Below are 23714 nucleotides of genomic sequence, written 5' to 3'. Positions count from 1 at the left end.
CTGTGTGCATTTCAAACATCTAAAAACACAATGGCCACACAAAGAATTCTCGGGCTTAACCTCTCTTCTATTCTCACATCCACCATTGTTTGAAGAGGATTAGTGCACCAAAACATCTATCGGAGCCGACCATACGGGCCCGACAGCCGGGCTCGCGCCATTCGACGCCACTGTGGGCTCAAACCCCACCCTCAATTTGTAAAAGTATGTTCAGCACAATTGGTTACTATGTATTCAAATTGGCCTACAACATTAGGTCAAATAGTGGCCATGCCTCAATGCAGAGGTTCTCATACGGCAAGACGTGTCTTATTCGTCCGTGGAATAACTGGCGATAAATGACGTACTTGTATCATTAAATGTATCCCTGCGGTGGATATAAAAAGTCTCCACACCCCTGTTCAAATTCCATTTTTTTGTGATTTAAAAACAATGAGACCTTCCGGACGACAGAAAAGATTTTACAAAACGTTTTCCAAAATGCCAATGCTTGAATGCCCGAAAAAGCCACACAAACCTGCAAACTCCACACGGAAGGCCAAACAAAACCTCTAGAGCGTGGGGCAGACGGGTCAACCAAATCCGGCACCCCACCACAGGTTGTTTTCTTTTTTTAGCATCCGAATTCAGACTGTTCAAAGTGATGCTATTGAAATGATGTTGCACTTCAAACAGAAAGCTATTTAATTTGGATTTTATTGCATCCATCATTTTGTTTATTTGAACATCTTAAATTGGATAGTTTACTGCTAGATGTCATTAAATTTGTTCCTCTTTACTTATTGTCTTAGTGTACACAAACAGTTTAAAACCAATGCACGTACAAGAACTTCCGCTTTTTTGCTGTTATAACGAGCATTTTGTAAAACGCATAGCAGTAGCTCATGAACAGATAAAGTGTTCTCATAATGGAAGTGCCTCAGAATATTAATTCAGGCTGAAGGGTGATGATGCTGTTTAGCTTGTCCTGAATATTATAGCTACTAAATAGGCAACATAACGCCGGGCAAGAGATGCTTTACTGTGAGCATGGCTCGTCATTTGCTCCAACAAATTGCGCATTTCCTCCCCGCTCGCTCTTTTATGGCCTTCCAATAAGCACTGCACAGAAAAAGAAGTGTCTCTACCTCAGCCAAACGGGAAAGCTGGAAACCCGGCCAAACACCGGAGACATAACTCTTAGAAAATAAACGCATGAATGGCCTGGCTAATAGCCACTGCGGTGTGTCTGACCCAAGACGGGCAACGGTTCACAGAGGCGGTACAGCGGCAGGTTACATACAGCTCTGTCTGAGCAATAATAGGTTCTTCAAAAGTTTTTGGGTAAATGCCTCCCCCTGGTGGAAAGGAGTGGTGCAATACAAGTATCTACAGCCATCCATATTCGATAACACTTATCCTCATTGGGGGGGGGCTAACTGGAGTCAATTCAAGCTAACTTTTGAGTGAAGGAAGCTAAGGTACATGTAGACAAACAAGAATCCACCCTCTCATTCACACCTATGTATGATTTAGAATCAAATAAGACTGGTGTCTTAATAGGTTTGCATGCAGTACACAAAAAATGGCAGACTACCTTATATTTACAAAATGAATAAATTAAAGTCAGTCAGACAGGACTTGTCAAGTCACAAATTGAATTGGAAAAATTATATTGATTTAACCTAACCGTCATTCCAGTTTAAAATGTCCCGTCCTTGATTTCTATTGCACCCAATGTATTCATTCAGCTTGACACAATTGTTTTTTATGTTGATCCCTGTTGACGAAAAGATGGGAAAGATGCTGAAAGTGAGGGAAAGCGTGCCAAAAAGGCAAAAAAAAAAAAAAACAGTGAAAAACAACAAGTAACATTTGTATGTAATATTTGGCTTTGAAAAGCCAAGTTACAGGGAAAAAAAAATGGTGGAAAGGATTAATGGTCTTAATTTAATAGGTCTTAATTTCAATTGATAAAGTTAATTTATAAATCAAGGTACCGCTATACGAGCATGTAGGGATTTTTTCATGATGATTTCATGAGAATTTTTAAAGAGCCAATCAAAAGCGACAGGTGCAGGAATGCTTTATGGTCAAAAGAGGGCGCCGTTGTTTAAAAAAAAAAAGAAAAAAGAAAAAAGAAAAACTGCAGCAAGGCTGTGTGAGAACTCTTCCAAATAGAAGTGAAGCTTACCTTCTTGTTGGAGGAGCTTTGGTGTGAGTCCACATTGTTGCTGGCAACTGTCGCATTGTTCCTGATGGAGGGAGACATCAGCCCTTCTTCTTCTTCTGCTTCCTCCTCCTCCTCCTCCTCCTCCTCCTCTTCGTCCTCCTCCTCATCGCGCCCGCTCTCCGCCGAGTGCTCAAAATCGTCGCTGTCCTGGTCCATCTCCTCCTCATCCTCATCTTCCTCCTCCCTTGTCCTCCTCTGCTCCCGCCCTCCCTCTGTCCTCTCGTCCTCTCCCTCTTCCTGGTGACTGCTGCTATTGTTATTGTTGTTCTCCTCCTCGTCCTCTTCTTCTTCTTCTTCTTCTTCTTCTTCCTCCTCCTCCTCCTCCTCCTCCTCGTCCTCTTCGTCGTCGTCGTCATCGTCGTCCTGCGTCCGCTGCCTCTGCTCGGCCCTCCACGTCCAGCGGGGTCCTTTCTCGCCCCGGTTCACCTTGCTGGGAGGACCCTCCTCGCCTCCCCCGCTGTCCCCCCGGGGGCTGTTGCTCGGTGCAGACTCGCCAGGGGCCCATGCCGGTCCTCTGTCCACGTCCACCTGCGAGGTCTCGGGCTGCACAGTTGGACAAAATAATAAAAACGTTTCAGCTGGCTGCAAAAATGACTTTGGCATGTCAAACCGTCGTTGTCGTCGTCGTCGTCGTCGTCGTCACCTGTTGCCGCGGCCGCTCCTCGTCCTCGAGCACCCGGTTCATGTGCTCATCCTCGTCAGCCTCCTCTGCCGGCTGCTGGGGTGCCCGGGCGGTGGAGGAGGAGGAGGCGTTACCTCTCGCCGCCGGAGCCCCGGAGCCCCGACTCCGCCTGCTGCTGCTGCCCCCCGACAGCAGATCCTGGTTCATTTCCAAAAGCCAGCTTGCTACCTCCTGCACCTTCGCTAAGCTGTCTGAGGAGGAGAAGGTCTTGACATGCTGCAACGGAGACAAAAATACATGACAATACAGTTAAAGATTCAAGAAGTGCGACAACATTGTGGGGGAAACAATGGGGGAACGTTCATTCCTGGAGAAGACAACCTCATCATAAGATCGCCTCAATGTGGCTTTTGGCGAGCAACAAATCAAATTTAATCATGAAACTTTCCAAAGACATCAACTTTTACCTTTCTGTGACTCCTCCAGTCTCTCTCTCTCTCTCTGTATCACTGTTGCAATCTACTGATGACACTCATCTGTATTACACAAACTAGTACGTAATGAATCAAAATGTTGTTGGCGTATTGCTACACCTCTAATAAACACCCTCAAAAGCGGCGAGAATAATTCAGATATTACGGTAATTAATGTGACAGTGGCCGACATTGCGATCATACAACATCGGAGGCTGGTTTGAGATTTCTGCACTCTGAGTTCAACTGCTAAACTCAAAAGGGTCCATTATTTGTCTAGGTCACAGTCTCTAAAGTGTTTTCAAGCATTTACAAGACGTCCATTGATCGGACGGCTGACCCAGTTGGATTAAAATATTTAGAAACATCACATGAAGCATGTCCAGGGATACAATTGCAGGACAGTGTTTCCCAACCTTTATGGAAGAAAGGCGGATCGGGGGGAAAAGAAAAAAAAAAAAAAAAAAGAATCTCACACAAAAACACAATTTTGCAAAAGTATTCAAAAAAAGTAGATGTGCAGATTAATTATAGAATTATGTAAGAGCATTTGTTTGTTTTGCCTAGGCTGTTACTTTACATGCCTGAAATAAAATAAAAACTTTTTTTTTTTGTCAAAATAAATGGCAAATTTTATTAAAGCAAGGAACCCCTGAATGTGTTTGTTCAGACTAGAAGTGGAAAATAACCGCTAAAGAACAATGAAGTCTTTGTTTCAACTAAATGAGTAAAAAAAAAAAATAAAATGTCTTTCATAAAGAGAAGTTGATTTGGTTGATTCCCAAAAATAACTAAATAAAAATTTGGCATTTCAAAAGAATTTTAATGTCCACATGAGGTCTGTAAACTCATTTTCATAAGGGCAAAAAGTTAGCCGAACAGAAGAAGACGCCTCCAAAATCTTCTCAAGTCATCAGACATGAGAAAATATTTCTGGGAAGCTCGTACAATTTTTTTATTTATTTTTTTTATGTTTCAGTAAGAAAAGCCGTTCGTTTGACTTTGAGGACAATGTCACCCATCTCTTTTTGCGTGCATGGTCTCGGCACTGCGGTGGGAAGCATTAGTCAGATCTCAGATTGCACGGCCCTCCTGGGAGCGCCGCTCTATGGCCTGGAGCGCCAAGGAAGAAAGGCTATGAATAGTTAAAACTTTGGTCTGGACTGGACTGGAATGATCGAGGTTCAAGCACTTTTTGGTGGCGAAATGTGTTTGTTGCTTCCTCTTGGTGCTGCCGGTCAACCTATTGTTACCAGCGGTGCACACGCAGCTTACGAAATGAGGCACAAGAGTGAGCCAGACAGGAAGTGCCGCATACTTGAATACACATTCATATCCAATTCACTGGTAGCTCAGAATGTAGAATTAAACGGTAACTTTAAGGACATATTGCATGCACCCCCCCACCTGCAATTTAAAAAAAAAAAAAAAAAAAAAAAAAAAAAAAAAGTCAACTTTTTTTTTGTGTGTGTCGCTGAAAAGAGTTAAGTGCCGAGTTTTAAAAAAGCAAATGCTAACTGCTAATCACATACAAGCCTCCTTGAACACAACCAAAGCAAGCATGAGAGAACATGCCATTAAAATGCCAACAACAAAAACGCTGGGATTCAAACACCAAACTTATAGGCAAAAGTGTAACCACGAGTGTGCCGCGCTGCCATAAAGTGCTCCCACCTTGGGTTAAGTCCAATGAACTGCTGAAAAAGTCATTTAGCTTTCACGTGAGCCACTTGTTCCAAATTTTAAATCACAAACTATTGAAAAAATATAGTTTACAGAGACTTAATATTTTTTGTATTTGTTCTTGTGATTTTGGTCAAGTTAAAGTCAATTACTCCATGACGTTATTTCTCTTTTTCACATTAAAGTAAAGCGTTCTAACTAACATGTTTGGCACCCCGAAAGGACAAATTTCGATAGACAGCTTTTAAAACCGATAAGGACAAATTAAATGATTAACTCATTTGCTGCCAGTAAAAATGGATCTTTGAGTGAATGAATTGTTAAAAATACAACTCGCAATTATCGTAATTGCCGAACTATAAGCCGTGACTTTTTTCCACGCGCTTTCAACCCTGCGGCTTATACAATGATGCGGCTAATATATGTATTTTTTCTGACGGCCGCCAGGGGGGGCGCTCGAGCAGAAAAGGTAAGTGAGACAGGTGGAATATATGTGTCGAGGAAGACACAAGTTTAATGTAACTTTGCACTTTGTGCATGAATAAAATTAGCATGAACAGACCCCTCATCATGGAAAATACAAGAAGTCTCAGTTTCAGTGACTTTTACCTGTATGTTATTTTTAACCAGCCCTGTTAGTTACTGCCGTATTGCTGCTGTGTTACTGCCGCGTCACAGGCACTGTTTGGAAAGAAAAGCGAAGGTATATTATTGAAAACTCTTTCTGTGTACCCTCTTTCTTTGTAAATATCTCATGTTTCAATGTAGGCGCATGTGGCTTGTCGTCAGGTGCAGCTTATGTATGTACAAAATTCCTTTTCTTTGAGAAATGTACTGGGTGTGGCTTATGATCAGGTGCGCCTTATAGTCCAGCAATTGCGGTACATTGAATGAAGTTGACTATTTCACTCATGCTTGCATTGTATTGGAGGATAGATTTGCATATTTTGCAAGTGAGGATAACTTCCTGAAAAAAAAAATGACTGTACAAACTATAAATAATTGATGATTGTCCATATATTATGCATTTTAGCTATGCCAGGATATGAGGACAATATTCGTTACTTTGGGTTTTGTGCACAGACTCATAATTGGGCACTTGGGCGACAACATGCTGCTCAATTTGGACAGGGACACGCCCCTCTGTTCTGGCAACAACTGTACACAAGCAAAGAACAAAGGTTACTTTTTCCTCTCGAGAAGAATTTAATGACTCCCTGTCAAAATATTTCATGTTGATGCACCACCAACCGCGACTTATTCTGTAGAGTTTGATCACGGACCTGGAAGCGATTAGGGCCGACGGTCAATCACGGGGCTTTTAGAGACGGTCTAGCAACCATTAGCGCTCATCTTAGCGCTTTCCGCGCAATTAAACTAACGCCAAATCCTGAGAAGTGGGGAAAGCTGCCATTTTCCTCCCATTACAGGTGTGCGAGATGTTCAGATGCGCCCTGAACGGCTTGCTAATGAACACAAATATAATGGAATGGAAAGGGTGCCATACTTGACAATTTGCTTATTTATATCCCAATATTCTCCATGTGATTATTTCAAATCATTGCTGTTACTCGAAGAATTTACTGTGGTGGATCATCTTAAAAAATGACTAGATTAAAGTAAAGAAGAATGGCTAAACTGTGTTGGATATGAGCCATTAAATGACACAAGTGTGTGTTCTTCAGAGCACCCCGGGAGAGTAGAAAAGGTATTGACTTTCCATAAAGGCATACAAGTGGTACCAGCCGGTATCGACGCAGTGTCCACTTGACTTTAAATGCGAACTGGTTAAATAAACAGCGAGGAGGCTTTTGAGTAGTGATTCTCAAAGTGTGGTAGGCAGGCTAGCTGCAGTGGTAAGCGACAGAAATCACTGCGCTAGCATAGGTCAGTTATATGTTCATTTCAAGTAGGGCTGTCAAGATTAGGAAAACACTCAATACATCGATGACCAAATCTGCTACTTAAATAGTCAAAGTCATGATTATTTGTTACGGCTAACCCGTGTTAGCCATTTCTGACCGATAATGTTGTGTCTAGAACCTAGTCTTAGCTAGCACACACAGATGATGTTGTTTGTCATGTTTTGGCTATGCTAACATATTGTTGGATCTACTGTGGATTACAAAGGCATTACTGGTAGTTTGCCATCTATCTAACTACTATCGGTGACTAGTTGACGACAAAGTAGTCATTTATGGCAGCCCTACTTTTTAAGTTCAGCACAATTTCATGTAATCTTTGACAAATGCTAGTTTTTAAGCATTAAAGGGCAAAAAAAAAATATTCAAGTCCAGTTTTTATTTCACTACAGTCATCTCTCGCCGTATGGTAGTCTCACTACGTTGCATATTTTCAAATCATAGACTACTTAGCATTCCCACATATGCTATTGTGATTTTTTATTCTCCACACTTTTTGCCATTTAACAACTCCCACATAATACTTCCAATTTATACTGTTCAAATTTTAACTAGCTTCAAAAATTCACGCCTCCCGGGGTATATATTGTCTGATTCCACATTACTTACAGTATTTGCACAATTAAACTTTGTAATAACCTTTTCCCATTCATTTTTCCATGGGACAGACATTGAACTTTTTCTAAGTATCACTTTCCATGCCCACTTCCATACATAACTTATCATCATTAACAGTTGGTAAAGTGCATTGTCCAGTAACCAGGAGGTCATAATTTATCTCTCAGTTTACCTCATAAGCATTCCACATGCATTCAAAGCTTAGCATTTAGCTATTAGCATTCAGCTTTCAGCATTCCTACGCAATTTCTCCAGTAATTGCACTTAGTCTAGTTTTATAATGGAGATTTTCCGCTAAGACTGGTCGAGTTAATTAAAAAAAATAATCATTTTGCTGAACAACAATCCAAAAGCAATTATCATTAAACCTTTATTTATTATTACCATCATTTAAAATTTGTCTTTTATATTACCGTACTTTGATTGAATTAACACTTTTGTCCACATGTTTGTCTTCCTCGAATCATACCTCTAATACAGTCCATCTGTATTTGTTTTCTTGGCCTCTCCAATTCCACGCAGAAGCCATTAATTGATTTTTCTATTTAGAGTCAGACCCTTGTGTCATCCCACAGGAAGTGGAAGCTCCAGACGAGACGCTATGATTTCAAAATGTGTGTATCCTGGTAAAAATGGAGGTACTTAAGATTGAAGCGGGCATTTTGATGGCATTTTGAAGTTCAATTACCGTTTTATTTTTTTAGAAACAAAATTCAGATACATCACAACCCCCACCCCCATGATGAAATGCTTCATATCAAAGTCAAAAGGCTAACGGGTTTAGCTTCTAAAAAAAGTAGCACATAACTGCAAAGCTGTCCACTTGATGACAGGACATTTTCTAGGAATGGTGTAGAAGTGATCATATAAAAAGGTAAAAACAGATTTATTTAAGTGTTGCATATTGATATTTGTATCCTGCTTATTGTGAGAAATCATTAGCATGATAAGAGTCTTCACGTAAATGAATATCATCAACTATTAATAACAACAGATAAAAGCATTACTTAAGTTAATTTGAGCAAAGTTATTTCATTAGTGTGTGGTAACTGGTAGAACTTCATATTTATCAGTAAATAATAAAATAGTTCTCCGTTTTAATAAGGTTGGTGACACCTGGTGTGGTGTATAGTTTTTTGTTTGTTTTTTTAAATATATTTTTAACAAAAACGTCATACAAAGATACCTGAGAACACAAATTGTGGGGGAAAAAAAAAAATTGCATGTCGACTTCTTTAAACATCAGCACTGCACTGTCTAAAAATTCACTGTTATCTCTGCACATTGACAGTTTCCATGCAACAGCGGCGTGACAACAATTTCCCTCCGGGTGGTTCTATTGTTAATTGTGAGAGCATCAATTGTCTTGGAAACTACGAGAATTCATAACTATTGTGAAAGTGGCCTTCGCCCTGAAGCCATGTGGCTGCCGCGAAATCGGCTTTTCGGTGCCTCCCAGCCCGTTGGACAGACGAGAGGAAATCTGAGAAAGTGGGTCCACACAGCGACGCAAACGTGTGCAATCTTGTTTGGCCTGTTACTTGTTCCTTTCGGGGGGGGGGGGGGGGGGGGGGAATTTGTTTGTCCACTTGAGGAGGAGCAGCAATCACTGCGGCTAGTCTGAAGTAATCCATTTTAAATGACTGATTTCGAGCACACTGTTGTCAAGGCTGCCGCTTCCATTAAAGAATCAATTATTGTGCTGCTCTCTGATGCAACACTTGTTCGAGTTGAAGAATTGTTTCAAAGCGCCTATATACGGTAAGCAGATGCACAAGGCCACTGTGCTTTATGCAATTTGCAGTCAAGGCCTGGAAGGGTCATATCACATCGATACGATGTCATCACGTACGGTTCAGTTTAGAATAAGAGCAAAAAAAAATAAAAAAAAATTGAGTAAAGCTTGAAATTGTACAGAACACCGCAGTGAGGCTTCCATTTTTGACCAAATGGTATGAAACACTGTCATGCCAAAGCCAAAAGGTGAGAAGCGCTGCAATAAGTTTTGTTCAGTGCACAGATTAGCATCAGCTAACAGCGTTGGCTTCTGATAAGTGGCACATAAATTATTCACATTTCAATATTTCCACATTCACGTTTTTCCTGTGAAAAACCTATTCTCAGCTATTCGGTGAGACCAACTTACCGTATTTTTGGCTTTCAACGTAAAGTCCTAAGAAGTCGCAAGGTGCTGCCAAAGCCCTGCCTTATAGGAAAGTAGTAACTTATGTTAAGGAACTATGTTGAACTGATACATCTCCACTGTACATCTGTATACTGAATGTCGCGAATGAACCAAGTTTTATAGTGTAATGAATGATTTCATTTTCATTTAATATACTCCACTGCCCAACATTATTTTGATGTTACTAAAAATACAACAAATTTAAAATTCTGTTTTGTCTATATGATTGCACTTTATTAGAGATAGACGCTGTTTTTTCAGGGCAGATACCGATTATTAGTAGTCGAGGACGCAGATAATCGATATTTGGAGCCGATATTCATTTTCAATACAAGGGAAAATATTGGCATCAAAATTTGCAAAAAATAAACTCCATCTCTTAATTTATTTATTTTTTTTATTTTAAAGCATGTTTATTGAGCAACTTTTAGAGTTAGTAATATATTGGAGTTTTTATTTATTTATTCTTTATTTTTTGGTGAAATCTTAGTCAATAGACAACTTTGTTTTTAAAATCTAACAAGTTCCAGGATCTCCCAGGGGCAGTAGCATGATAAAAACAAAAAATTGTTTTCTATCCTAAATAAAGTATTCCAAAATTTCAAAGTAGCTGAATTATTCAATTTTTTACTTGTCTTCATTTTAATTTCAAACAAAAACACAAGGTGCAAAGAATTCCCAGGGTCAGCAGCATCTCTGAAAATTTAAATAAAAAAAAATAATAATGTAAAATAGTTTCCTGAAGTTAACACTTTTTTTTTTTTTTAAAGGATCTATTATCGGCCATATGATTAATCAAAATGCTGAATATCGGCACCGATAATCAGCCCAGCCGATAATCTGTCTATCCATAGTTTTTTTTTTTTATTGATGTTTTAAGTTTTACCACGTTACTGTTTCAGTATCTTTTGAGGTACTTTATGCGGGTGACAACATTGGTCTCACCTTTTAAAAACTGCTGAAGATGCAAATGCAAAAAAAAAAAAAGAAGAAAAAAGAAAATCAGCATGTCTACGTCACTTGAAACTTTCCGAGCGCTCGCTGACGAGACGCACACGTGAGCGCCGTTACCTTGGATTTGGGCCGGTTGCCGGCGGCGAGCCGCTGCAGCTGCTCCGAAGTGTGGCTGCACGAGAGGAGGTCCGAGCAGCACGCCGTGCGGCCCAGCCTCTTCATCAGAGAGGATATGATGCTGCAGCCACAGCCGCACATCCAACTGCTCATTAGGGGCGCTGAGAAAACGACCGCCCGTAATGTCGTCTGCGTAGTCGCTTCGAGTTGTCCTCACTTCCCGCTGCTTTTTTGAATTGTATTCCGCATGGCGCTAGTTCCTTGAGTACTCCGTGTCAGGGATCGGGTTATCTTCGGGCCGCAGACAAACTACAAGTAGTTTCTTCCCCATCAACTCTCCACTTACATCCACAATCAACTGATGTTGCAAAGACAACAAAAGACGACGTCGGGCTCCTCTGCCGACTCCAGTTGCCGTGCACTGAGGATGCTATCCTCGTCCGCCACTGTATACACACACAAATACGCGCACAACACACACACACACCGCCACAACCAGCTACGCTCAGACTGAGCTCCTCCAAGTTGCCGATAAAAGTGCTTTCCTCCGAATGACATTTGAGCTCCCGACGCTTCCATTAATCGGGAGGGTGGGCGGGCGGGTGTTCGCTCTGGCAGAATCATACGAGAAAATGCAAAGCCACTTTGCATGCGGTGGTACGCTTGTAAAGGAGGAGGAGGAGGAGGAGGAGGAGGGTGGTCCGGGGTTAAAGTAGTTAGGAAGCGGACGACAACAGGGCACACGAGATTACAATGGTAATCTGTCAAAATGCTGCAGATGACTGCTTTAATCTGTATGAAAAAAGGGGGGCAGATGCAAAAAGGCAGAAATGTCTTCAATGGAGGTTATGTTGACCATTTCAAAAAGAGATCCTTCAAAATACAGAGGGACCTTTGACTTGAAAACAAGGAATTTTAGGAAGACAATTGAGTGTTTCGATCGTGGGAACTCGTCTCAACCTCATTATCTGGGCCAGAAGAAGACCCTTGCAAATAGTTGACTGCTGTTACTTTGTTCTACTGTACCAAAAGATGACTGTTCATGTATGATTTCAAAAATGCAGAAATGTGACAGACCTAGTTCTGCATCTAAAAAAAAAAAAAAAAAAAACTCCTGCATTCACATTGTTTAAAGGACGGTCAGGACATTAATCGACTGCAGATGAGATGACATCTTGGACATTGTACTTAAGGTTTTGAGCAAAAAAAGCTAACTGGTTCTGGTCATGGCAAAAGTCAAAAATTCTGTGCTTCGTTTTAATAAACTAAGTGAAAACAGTTGACAATGTATGCAATGTATTATTGGGCAGATGATGGATGGCAAATGCAATTTTTTGCCACATGCTTGTCAAAACATGATGGATAACTTGGTTGACTCGGTGAATTTAGCATAATTTTATCATTTTTGTAGCAATTTTTTAAAAATGTGATAGAAACAAAGTTTCCTTGCCTGTACTACACAAATATTAAAGTGTAAGTCAAACTTACACATTTCTTGACAATAATATGTTATATGTGACCTCACTAGTTTAAACATGACAATCTGATTAATATTACATTTGTGGAATATGAGTTATGAAGCAAAATCCAGCCGTTATTATCAATCTTAGGGGGCGGCCATTTTGCCACTTGCTGTCGACTGAAGATGACATCACAGTTGCTCAAGGAATGACCAATCACAGTTCACCTTGTTTTCTGAAGCTGCGCTGTGATTGGTTGTTACCTGAGACCTGAGCAACATTGATGTCATCTTCAGTCGACAGCAAGTATCAAAATGGCCGCCCTCTGAGATGGATAAAAACCGCCACACCTGGATTTTGCCGCTTAGCTCATATTCCACAAACGCAACATTAAACAGAATAACATATTTAGACTAGTGGAGCTGCATGGAACATATTATTGTCATTTTTTTTATGGGGGTTGACATCCACTTGAATACCGTTTCCCTCCCGCCTTTGCAACACTTATCTGGTGGTGAGAATCTGAACGTAACCAGATGCCATCGAAGGTTGGGGTGGTGGGGTACAGGGGAGATAGGATGACTCTCTCTCCGAAAAGGAAGCGCAGCAGCGGTGTGATATTAATAGCACAGGCATTACAATGATTGATTCCCTGTCCCCCCTTTTGCCACCATTGTGTCAGGAGAAAGGCACGGCAAGTAATCAAACAACCCACGAGAACGAGATGATGTTTTTTCGATGAAACGCCACACCGACTGATGCAACAACAAGATGATGTTTGGCAAATTATGGGTAAGAAATGATAAGAGTCTGGCGAAATCTCGTCCGTGTACCAGGTTGAAATGTGTCAAATAAATCATATCCAAACATAAACAAAGTTGATTAAATGTACATCTGGCAAGAGCAGTCTACTAAAATAAACTCAAAAGCGGTTTGACCTAAATACTGATGGGCCCTAGTTTCAAAACAATGAAAACTCATAAGCGCTAACGTGATTAGCAGAAAGGATTTTTTTTTTCTCCCACTCTGATATGCAACACAGTCAACTGTAACAAAAAGTCTAATTAAAGTGGAACTAAACCCATTTTTTATGCGGGCGGGGCGAGCAAGAAGATGTTATATGTGCTGCCACTAGTAATCACAATATTACTGGGGGCGGGGGGGGGGGGGGGACGCAATTTGATTATTTTTCAAAAACAAACAGTCCTGTAGGTAATAGGGAAGTGTCTTTTCATACTTGTACACGTGCAATACAAAGGAGTCAGTGGCCTGACGTCACCGTCAGCATACACACTCACACACACTTAAAGCTGCTCACAAGCTGCCTCCTGTTCGCTTTGATGATAACAGAGCGGCTTAAAGATGAAGCCGAACGAGTCCGGTTTGAGCTTCATCTCAGGGTAGTCGTAGTGGTGGTGGGGAAGCAACAATCCTATTTACCGTTATGGTCTTTTCGTCGCGAACACAGGAAAAGAGGGTTCATTATTTATGAATATTGCTTTTCACCGTGTCAGCTCAGTGCCTCAGCGTATTGATCCGTAAAGCAGAGTGGTCACTGCACCAGGGAGGGCACATCAAGCTCGAGAATACGAGGACATAAGAAGAAGGCATTGCATGTCCACTTATCAGTCCCAACGTCTTGATTTCAGCACACACTTATGGGCCTGTCTTTTGAGCGCTATCAAGTCTCATTCCTAGTGATGGAAATGGACATCAGATGCAGACTACCAATTCCGCTGGGTTGGCTGCACTCTACCGGCCAAAGGGGGTAAAAAAAAAAAAGTGAAGTGCCGTCATTAATTTGGTTTCCTGCAGGTGCCGTCTGAGTCAGCACTTGTTTTTTTTTTTAAATAAATAAATAAAAAAAACTCCAGCTCCCGCTGTGTGATGACTTTGTCACTAAAAAGTCACATTTGCTCACAATGAGAAGATCCTGTGGCGGCCTTGACATTTTAGGGTACCAAAATAAGAGCTTCCAAGCATCTCAAACACAATAAAGGAGATATGCCCCCCCCCCCCTCCCCCGCCCCCTTCAAATTTTAAAGCGGTTCCCAAGTTTATAATTAGGGAGAGACAGGTGACAATAACTTGCAGATTTTGGCTTTTTATGGAAATTTAAGGTCTCTAATTCTATCCCATGCAAACAGCACACTACCCTTCTTGACTTATCTGAACACCAAACTTGTGCTGTCACTATATATTTTTATAATCAATCGATTATTTGATCAATTCGACAAATTTTAATGCAATCACAAAACTTATCAATGTAACGTGACAGCTAAATATCAATTCCTGACATTTTTATTAACTACTCACTAGAAGCAGCAGGACTGAAAAACTATTACAACGACAGTCTGTGTGCTCAGTTTATAGTTTATTGAGTTTGTTTGTTTGTTTTAACTTTATTTTCGTTTATTGACATTCAATTAAAAATTTTCAAATATTAATATGACCTGTACAATTAATGGAAGTATTACATTCACATCCGTTTAACCCTGGAAAGGACTAATATAATTTCCACGACAACTGACTCGGACAAAATTCCCCATTTGCTATTCATTGTTGACAAACGTGTTTTACTGTTTGTGGATCAAATTGAATGTGTCATTGTATGTTCGGTGAAAATTGCATCATAAACCAACAAATAAAAATTACATTTGATAATAGTAAACCCTTATACCACACTTTACATACACCATACGCTGCAAATCCATTTCGCAAATCCTCATATTCACCCTTTTGATAATGTATCACAATGTCTGTGTGTGTGTAAACATTGTTACACCACACAAAAATCCAGTCCACGCCATATCTATTGTTTTTCATCTGATTGCTTTATAGTCATGGCCTACACTTGTTTCCTGCAATCATGACTTTACAACTGCATTAGTGTAATATAGTGATACGACAAAGCAATGGAACTGTCATAAACCGAGGAGCCCATGCAACTAAAATGCATGCCCGTAAATGGCCACAGTTATTAATAATACTGCATGTGTATATCATAGCCATGTAGCTCTCCAGAACAGATATATATATGGAGCACTGTGAATCAACCACATGAGAAGCTTTGTGGACAGTTAATGGCAATCATAAGTGACCCAAGTTTACCTTCTTCACCTCAGCGCACAAATAGACTTCATTACACATTTAAAAGACTCCAACCTCCGTGCTACAGAACTCCACAGACACTTTAGTACACATCATGCGTGCAGTAAATACTGGTTGAGCTATTTACAAAAAAAAAAAAAAAAAAAAAAAAAAAATGGTGCCGCTTTTACTCACAGTTCTCTCTGCTTGTATTTGCTCAGGCCGCGAGCGCAGGTCTCGGCTCCGGATGCTGGCCCGGGCGCGTTGATGCCTCCTGCGCACAAAAGTCCCGTCAGAGCCGCCGCCGCCGCCGCCGCCGTCGTCGCTGTCCCTGAGGTCATCAGAGGGTCACGGCGCCGCGTTGCCGCCTGCAATGAGAGAAAGAGTTGACGTAAACAAAAAGCGGATTTGGAGATGAGGGTCTGGGAAAAGAACAGATGTGCGTACAGCCAATCCAGCTGTGGCGCGACACTTGATAACTGTGGGACCAAAGGCGGGAAAAAGGAGGGTTGGGAAATGGGAAATCTCAAGCATTTCAACTTTGTTTTTGTAGCAAAGTCAAGGGCCTGCTTTTGCGCAGACTGGAAAAACCACCTGTGTGTAAGGGACATTCTACAGTGAGAACTTCTGATGGATGCAGTTTCATTTTCGTGTCTGAAGTGCTGCTCCCAACAGTGAAAATGCTTTTGTCGTCTTTATGGGCACTTGATTCTTTTCCAACACTGTGGGTTGTTTCCCCAAATAGAAGCCGCTTGCCTAGTTGCAACGCCCTCGCTCTGCCCAATCGCGGTAATGAAAGCCGGACTCGCCATTTGCCCAGCATTATATTGGGCAGGGTTACGACTAGTGATAGACTGATATGGATTTTTCAAGGTAGCTACCGATAATTAGTAGTCAAGGATACAGATAAGTGATATTTCAAAGCCGATGTTCATTTGCATTAAGAGAGAAAATATTAGTGCCACCAATTTTTTTTTCTTTTTAATTTAAAAAATATAAAGAATTGACAGCTTTGTTTAAAAATGATAAAAATTTCAGGGAGCTTCATCAACAAGTGTTAAACTAAATGAAAAATTACCATAAACAAGTAAATAGTTCCCTAAATTGTTCTACTGTAATTAAAGTTTTCTAAAATGTCAACATAATTCTTTTATTTTTTATTTTTTTTTAAATAAAAAGTGTATGGAGTGTCGGTGTCAGCATCATTTTTCTAAAGTGGAAATTTAAACAAATCCATAAAGTTAAAGTTCCCTGTATCTCACTGAGTAACAAATGCATGCAAATACAGCAAATTTGGGGTTTTTGTCAGGGTTTGTAAAGGGCTTAAAAAGATCTTCGCAGAGAGTGAAAAATTATCTGAATATGTTTGAAATGTCTTTGCGACAAGCAAAAAGTGTGAATGTGAACATTTTACAAGTCGCGACGAAGACCCTAAATTCGCAACGTTCGTAAGCATAAACTTGCTCAGTGAGATACCAGCTTTATCGGCTTTCAGCGTCATAAAAAGGGCAGATGCCGATATTTGTCAAAATGCCAAATATTGGCACCAATTATCGGCATCCCTAGTTACTACCCTAAATTGCCCTGCAATAATCAGAGTTTAACTATACTGTATGTCACATGAATCCACTTGCGCATGCATATAACACAACGCCAAAAAGGCCAGAAAGTAGCTGTTCATCAAGCTGTTTTGATTCTGTAACGTGCTCTTGCATCACCCGAACAGCCACAGATGCTGTCTTGAAGAGGTGCTAAAAAAAAAAAAAGGTTGGTGTTTCACCCCCGAGGGGAAGGAAGCGCGACGGCGGACCTGAGCTTGCCTGAAACATGCTGCTGCCATGGAAACTCCCATAAGCCAACTGTCCTGGCAGTAGTAGCACAGCACGGTAATTTCCTGACCTTGAAATCTCAATGCTGCCCGTCTGGATGGCAGGTGGAGAGGGAGACGCACAAAAAAAAAAAAAAAAAACATGTTGCGCTGTTTAGTGACTGCAAAGCCAGTCAGTATCTGGTGTAAATGGGATCTTGGAAGCCAAATGGCTGGGACGGACTTCTCGGATACCGAGTCCATTTGTTGCCGTTTCTACACAAGACGGGTTTGTAGGAACACAATCGGATGGCAAATAAGTGAAGAAAGTGACAGACTTGTTCTCCTGCAGTGCTTAGTTCACTTTGACCGTACAACGGGATAATCCCCTCTTAATAGACTTAAAGGCACTTTAACTGATCGCCCAGCTGTCTGCGTCGCCACCGGGGAAGTCGTACGATCCAGGTCAGAACCCAGGAAAAGACGCCCTATGCACGCTCCGAAAGCACATCAAACACTGATTGGCTCCATCGTCACAAATCGTCCAAGCATGGTTCAAAACGTGGAGAAATTCTATAGAATTCCATGGAGCACTTGAGGGTCTGTATGGGGAAATTGTTTTCCCCACTTCGTAGTGGTGAGGACTGGAGACTGAGGGCTCAGCTACAGCTAAGTGGAGGCTGTGGAACGCAAACCTGTAGAATCTGGGGAAAGCTAATGTCAGCAAGTACCGTTATTTTTGGTCGTTTTCTAGCCCTGCGTCCTGTTATCAAGACAACAAATCTGCCTGACCAAGTACTTAAAAGAGCACCAAATATGACCAAATGGAAAAGCATCATTACAGAGTAGGGTACGTGTAATGAAAAGGGGATATTTATTAAGAGATTCCGGAGAACTGGATGCTTCCAACTTTGTGGCCAGCAACAATTAAGACAAGAACCGTGTCTGTTCCAAGCAAGGTCCGTAAAAGTATCGCAAACCCTGCCAACGCGATTAAGTGTAGACACAGTAGATTTGGAGCGCTTTAACAGATAAAAACGCTCACAAATAGGCTGACAGAACCAAATGCTGGTGTCAATATATCAGAGCAGCAACATGCGTTTTACCTTAAGTTTGACAAACAGTAAATAATTCATCCAGAGAGTGAGAAGGAATGTGGGTCAGAACTGATCTGCATACATTTCCAAGTGAGCAGACCTCCAGCCTACATCACGAGGAAGCGCACTGCAGGTTGAGCTTCACGTCCGTTGAAGTGGACATACGACTGCGCATGATGCGCTGCTTGAGCTTCGCCAACTTCCGGGTGAAAAGAAAGACGACGTCGGATCAGGAATGTGACCAAATAGAAGCCAACAGTCGTACTTTGACGTGACTGACATAAAAAAAGGCTTCTACAGTTAATACAGTGTATGAAATGCTCAGAAGTTATTTGAAATTAGACACAGTCCTTATGATATAAGGGGTACAAGTGTGAACAAAAAAAACAAAACAAGAACAAATATTAAGCAAAGGTGTGTATCTGTAAAAGGTGTTAATTCGTGGAATCATTTGGGAATTGAACTGAAAAATTGTGACTCACTGCTGGAGTTTAAAAAAATGTTTAAAAGTAAAGTTCAAAAAAATTACCTATGTCAGACCAGAATATGAAAATTGTACGTGTGAGTATGTGTAAATGATTTAGATAGGTATTATGGTATATGTTTAGGAAATTTATGTACATATGTTTTTGGCAAATGTGAATATGTTTAAGTGCACTTGTGTATATATTAGGGGTGTGAATTGCCTAGTACCTGACGATTCGATTCGTATCACGATTCACAGGTCACGATTCGATTCGATACCGATTAATCCCGATACGAATTTATAAGTCGATTGTTGCGATTTTTTTTCATTCAAATTTAGAAAATACTAATCAGTAAGCTTGTAGAGTGTAAGATTTATATGAAAATGTATTATTTATTTATCTGAAATTTCAGTCTTATAGAGGTTGTAATATGTTTCATGTTTGAACAGCATTAAAATAAAATATTAAGGCTTAATGTTCCGTTCATATAACATTCTTCCATGCTCAAGGTGTGAATCCTAACCCGAAGCCAGACGTTTTGTTGAATATTTTTCCATTAAAAATGGAAGTTTAAAAATCTATTCACACACACACACACACACACACACAAAAAAAAAAAGGCAACGATGATAAGACGTTGAATCGGTAAGACTACCGAATGAACAATTCTGAGCTCTTAAAAAAAAATAATAATAAATCGATTTTTTTTAATTGAATCGATTCGAGAATCGCGCGATGTAGCATCTCGATATATCGCCGAATCGATTTTTTTTTAACACCCCTAGTACATATATAACTTGGTTTATATATTTCATTTTAATAATAGTAAATTAGAATTGTATTAATAATGAAAGAAGTTTAAATATATTTAGTAAAAGGGGTACGACTAGATAAGTTTCTAACTTCTTCCTACTCCCTTTTGAACATGTAAGTTATGTTGATTGAATGATTATTTTATTGGGATTTTCTTCTCTTTTGATTGTTGTTGTTTTGTTGTTTTTTTCTTATCTCTGCTGTACATCTGTTTATATGTTCAATAAATTAAATTTTAAAAAAAAATGCTGCTTGCTAAGTTGTCAATGAACTTGGGACGAAGACAAAGCCGTGCATTTAGCGTCTCTTAGCAGGCCTAAAACCAATTTAGATTCCATTCCTAACACGAGTAGTTGCTGGTGTAAATGTAAGTCTAAGTGCTGTGACTTGACAGGTGATGAGTTCCGTGGTTAAGCACCAAAGTACGGCGGCAGAAAAGAAAAAGGCAGTGATGAGCTAATCATGAAATAATAGCACACAATCACGCTCGATGGCGCCGAATCGAGGGCATGCTGGCGTGCGTGCGCACATGTTGCGTTTATCTCTCGCAGGAAGCGGCAGAAAAGCCCTTTAATTTCCTCCTTCCTTAATCTGACGCTGCCCACACACCACGTTGAAGGCAGTTCCAAACGTGCGCCCGCCGTCCTGACATCCACGATGTGATGTTATTCGTGCCCTGCTCCTTCTTATCGGCGCGCTCCCGCAAAAACAAGCGTTTAATCTTGAACAAACACGCTGGCGATAAGCGATTCCAACTACTGAAGCTTCGAAGGCTTCAGGAATGCGTCGCCACCTGTGAGACTCTCACTAGTTGTTACGCTCTTTTCCTTTTATTTGTTTACACCAGTCAAAAAGTCTGGGGGTACTTTTTAAACACAGTCGGGGGCTATTTTGAAAATCTGGTTCGAGGCTGCTTTCAAGACGTCCCAAAAGTCATTACGACTCACTTCCTGTCCCCAAAATTTTAGCTCACTGGCCAGGATCTGCACTCCCAAACCGAAGGTGTGCTCGTTTGCAGTGCGGGTTCGATCCCCAAGTTGGGTGGACGCCGCCAACAGTTCTACGGGAAGGAGTTCAAGAGTCAGTCGTCTGTGGCAAACGACGCCGTCAAATGCCATAAACGACTACAAAAGCTCATGTGATTAAGACCGGCGGGAGAACTCGTGCAATCTTTCGGTGCGTTATCAATCCTGACAGGCGGAACATGAAAAAAACAAAGCAATTCTTCTCACTTGGACTTCAATGACATAAATGGATTAAGGTTTGATGACTGTGTGTGTTCTGCAAAGTCGTTTAAAGGACGAATGCAAAGATGTGTGTGTCTTTTCACCAAATCAAATTAACTTAATAAATGTCTACGGAAGAATAGGCACGAAGATTGTACAATTAAAATATGCCCCGAAGACGTACAAAAATGGGTGTGAAATTTCGTGGTACCTTGTGAGACAGTGCTTTTAATTTAGATTTTTGCAATTGTTTTTTTTTTTTTTTATTATATAGAGATTTTTTTGAACATATACTCAATGTATTATGAAATGTTACCGATGAACATTATTGGTGTAACCACAGAAACAAGCACAACAAGAGGATTAATACAAGAACATGAAGAGGAAGTCAAATGGCTCAAGTATCACCATTCACTTCTCACCTGACTGATTTCATTGCTTTTATGGCGGCTAACTTCGTTTTACACTTGCCTGACAAGTAAGAACGGTGGAGACGTGTTACCCACGCCTCATTGTAGTTAAATCCGAGGGTTTTATTTGATCAGCCGTTAACTTTGACCACAGCCAAGAAGAGCGAGCCAGACCTTTCTCTGCATCAATTTTACAAGTTTGCCACCCTAATTGCAGCTCCTGACACAGAAGTCGTCCCATATAGAACCAGACCAACAGCCAAAAAAATAATACTTTAAGATTAAGATTACATTTAAGATTTAAAAATGCAAAATATGACCAGGCATTTCTATTATAAACGGCGAAGCCATTGTAGGCTTTACAGGATTGGTTTAGTGCATAAACCAAATTAAGACCAAATTACACGCGAGTTACGCCATCCCACGTGACCTTAATGAGCCAGCCAAATCTGCATTTCAGCCGATAAACATTGACTTTACAGCGAAAACACGGCAGAGAGTACTGCATAGAACAAATGCTCGCTCCAAAAATAAATTTGAACGTAATATTCATTTGCCTTTATTTTAGTGTAAGCCTAACTTATAAGACTAAACCATTGATGTATTAACAAAACAAAAAAACATTTATTGCAATACAGATTTTTGTGTTTGAAAAAAATACATGGAAAGACGAACTTGAAAAAGAAATATTAGATATTTAATGATTTAAATTGTAATCAAAATATTGAGGGGGTAAAAAACTAAATTAGCAGCAAGCTTGAGACTGTTGTGTCAACAGAAATACTCCTTTATCCTTAATTTTCTTTTATTTTTGTTTTAGCATTGTATCTGAACAGGTAAAATGTAACTACTTTTTTTTTTTAGTACATGACAGAACATCATTCACTTACGTTTCGGAATTGTACTAAATGAATTTGATCTGAGATCTTGATTACATGCAGATGTAAATACAACAATTAGGTTCCAATAAACATCTAAAGACATAATATTCTGCCAGACCTTCGCCTCAAGAAATGTTCTGAAACTTGGCTATGTTCAGTTTTAATCAAATCCCAGAACTTTGCATCAACGGTGCTGTTCACTGTCCAGTCAGCCGGCTATCAGGTGGTGGTAGTGGCTATGAGTTTACTTTACCGCATTGGAATTTCTTCCCTGGGTCAAATTGTGACTTCAAAGTTCTCTTGATGCTCCCTGCCGTGATGATTCTGCAAGCTTGTTGAGCATCTAGACATCATAATGATGCAAACATTAAAAGCTTGAGATCATCAAATGTTCCATTTTGAATCACACTGCCCGGAGAATATGTAGACATGTGGAGCAACAGCACGAGTTGGGCTTCTTCAATGGGACTCAACAAAGTTAGTTGACGAGTTTGTGAAGTTAGGAGTGAACTCGGCTTCTTTTTATTTGAGTCTCAGCGGCATCTTTTTAAAAACTACACTAAGCGTGTAAACACACAGGACGCTATCCGGGTAGTTGAACTTTGGGGAAAGAAATGAAAATAAAGGATGAATCTGGACTCTAGAGTTAGCACGTCGCTAACAAGCTAATGCTAAGATGCTAGGCCCGCGAAGTGGTGCCTTGCTCCCCGGGTTGTGTGTGTGGAAAATGCCCGAGTGTGGTTACCTCACAAGTGCGAGGACGGCCGGGGACGACGGGCCTTTCCGGTAGCTCTTTGCGGCGGGGTATCCGGAATGAGATATCTTCATCGGCTACAGGAAGCAAACGCCGGCCGGAGCCTCCGGTGGGATGATGCCCTCCCTTTCGTGTCTTCTCTTCCCGGTGTGTAGCGCACTGGTACCGCGGGGCGACCACGTTAGCGACACCGGCTAAATTAGCATCCGTCCGCGCGGGGGTGCTAGTGGAAAAAAAAAAAAAAAGAAGAAAAAAACGCCGCTAGCGTTAGCCGCTTGAAAGCAGTCGGGGCGTATTTGCCACTCGCGCGGCTACTTCTAGTCCGTCACGGCCTGTGTTTCTGACGGAAGGGGTCGCGTCGTAGCGGGAGCAAAAGGCTTGCCAAACGGGAGCAATTTGGCTTTGAGTGCCGCTAACCGCTACTGCTAGCTTTCGGATCCTTGACAAATGGCCGTCGCACGAGTGTGACGTCGGAATTTGCTTACACTGGCGCTAGGAAATGACGGAGTTTTTCCTTGGCTTGTGGCGCAAAAATAGCAGGATTTTTATTTATTTATTTTTATTAAAAATGATATATAAACAAATAAATTACTATTAAAATACTGTATTTTAAAATTACTTTATTTATTTCAACAACAAAATGACTGTTTTTCTTTCATTACTATAAATTAAATGATAAAGTGGCTTTTTTTTTATTTTCGTTTAAAATGACCTTTTCATTTTTATTTTTTGTTTACAGTTAAAATGGAATTCAAACCATTAAAATACTATTTTGTTTTGGTGTTGAATTATGTCTTTTTTTCCCAGATGTTTAAATTACTCAAGTTATTTCTACTCCCCATGAACCTTTGCGTGATTATGCGCCCGACTTCCGGAATGAATCTCAACAGGTGTTTTATTTGCATCGAATCTGTTTGCACGAT

The 23714-nt window shown here is 40.6% G+C and overlaps 1 protein-coding gene across 1 annotated transcript in view; it reads right to left on the bottom strand.

The window, feature by feature from the left end:
• fbxw7 (F-box and WD repeat domain containing 7) overlaps positions 1–23266 on the bottom strand; it is an 83942-nt gene extending 60676 nt beyond the window's left edge. Inside the window, exons 1-4 of the mRNA XM_077524496.1 lie at positions 22783–23266; positions 15532–15704; positions 2856–3110; positions 2174–2755 (exon numbers count right to left, since the gene is read on the bottom strand). Of these exons, the coding sequence (XP_077380622.1) occupies positions 2174–2755; positions 2856–3041 (768 nt within the window). The 5' untranslated portion in view covers positions 3042–3110; positions 15532–15704; positions 22783–23266. The remainder of the gene's footprint in view (positions 1–2173; positions 2756–2855; positions 3111–15531; positions 15705–22782) is intronic.
• Between the last annotated feature and the right edge of the window lie 448 nt (positions 23267–23714).

The sequence above is a fragment of the Festucalex cinctus genome, chromosome 6, assembly GCF_051991245.1.
Source record: "Festucalex cinctus isolate MCC-2025b chromosome 6, RoL_Fcin_1.0, whole genome shotgun sequence".
Classification (NCBI taxonomy): domain Eukaryota; kingdom Metazoa; phylum Chordata; class Actinopteri; order Syngnathiformes; family Syngnathidae; genus Festucalex; species Festucalex cinctus.
This window is presented reverse-complemented; position numbering and strand designations above follow the sequence as displayed.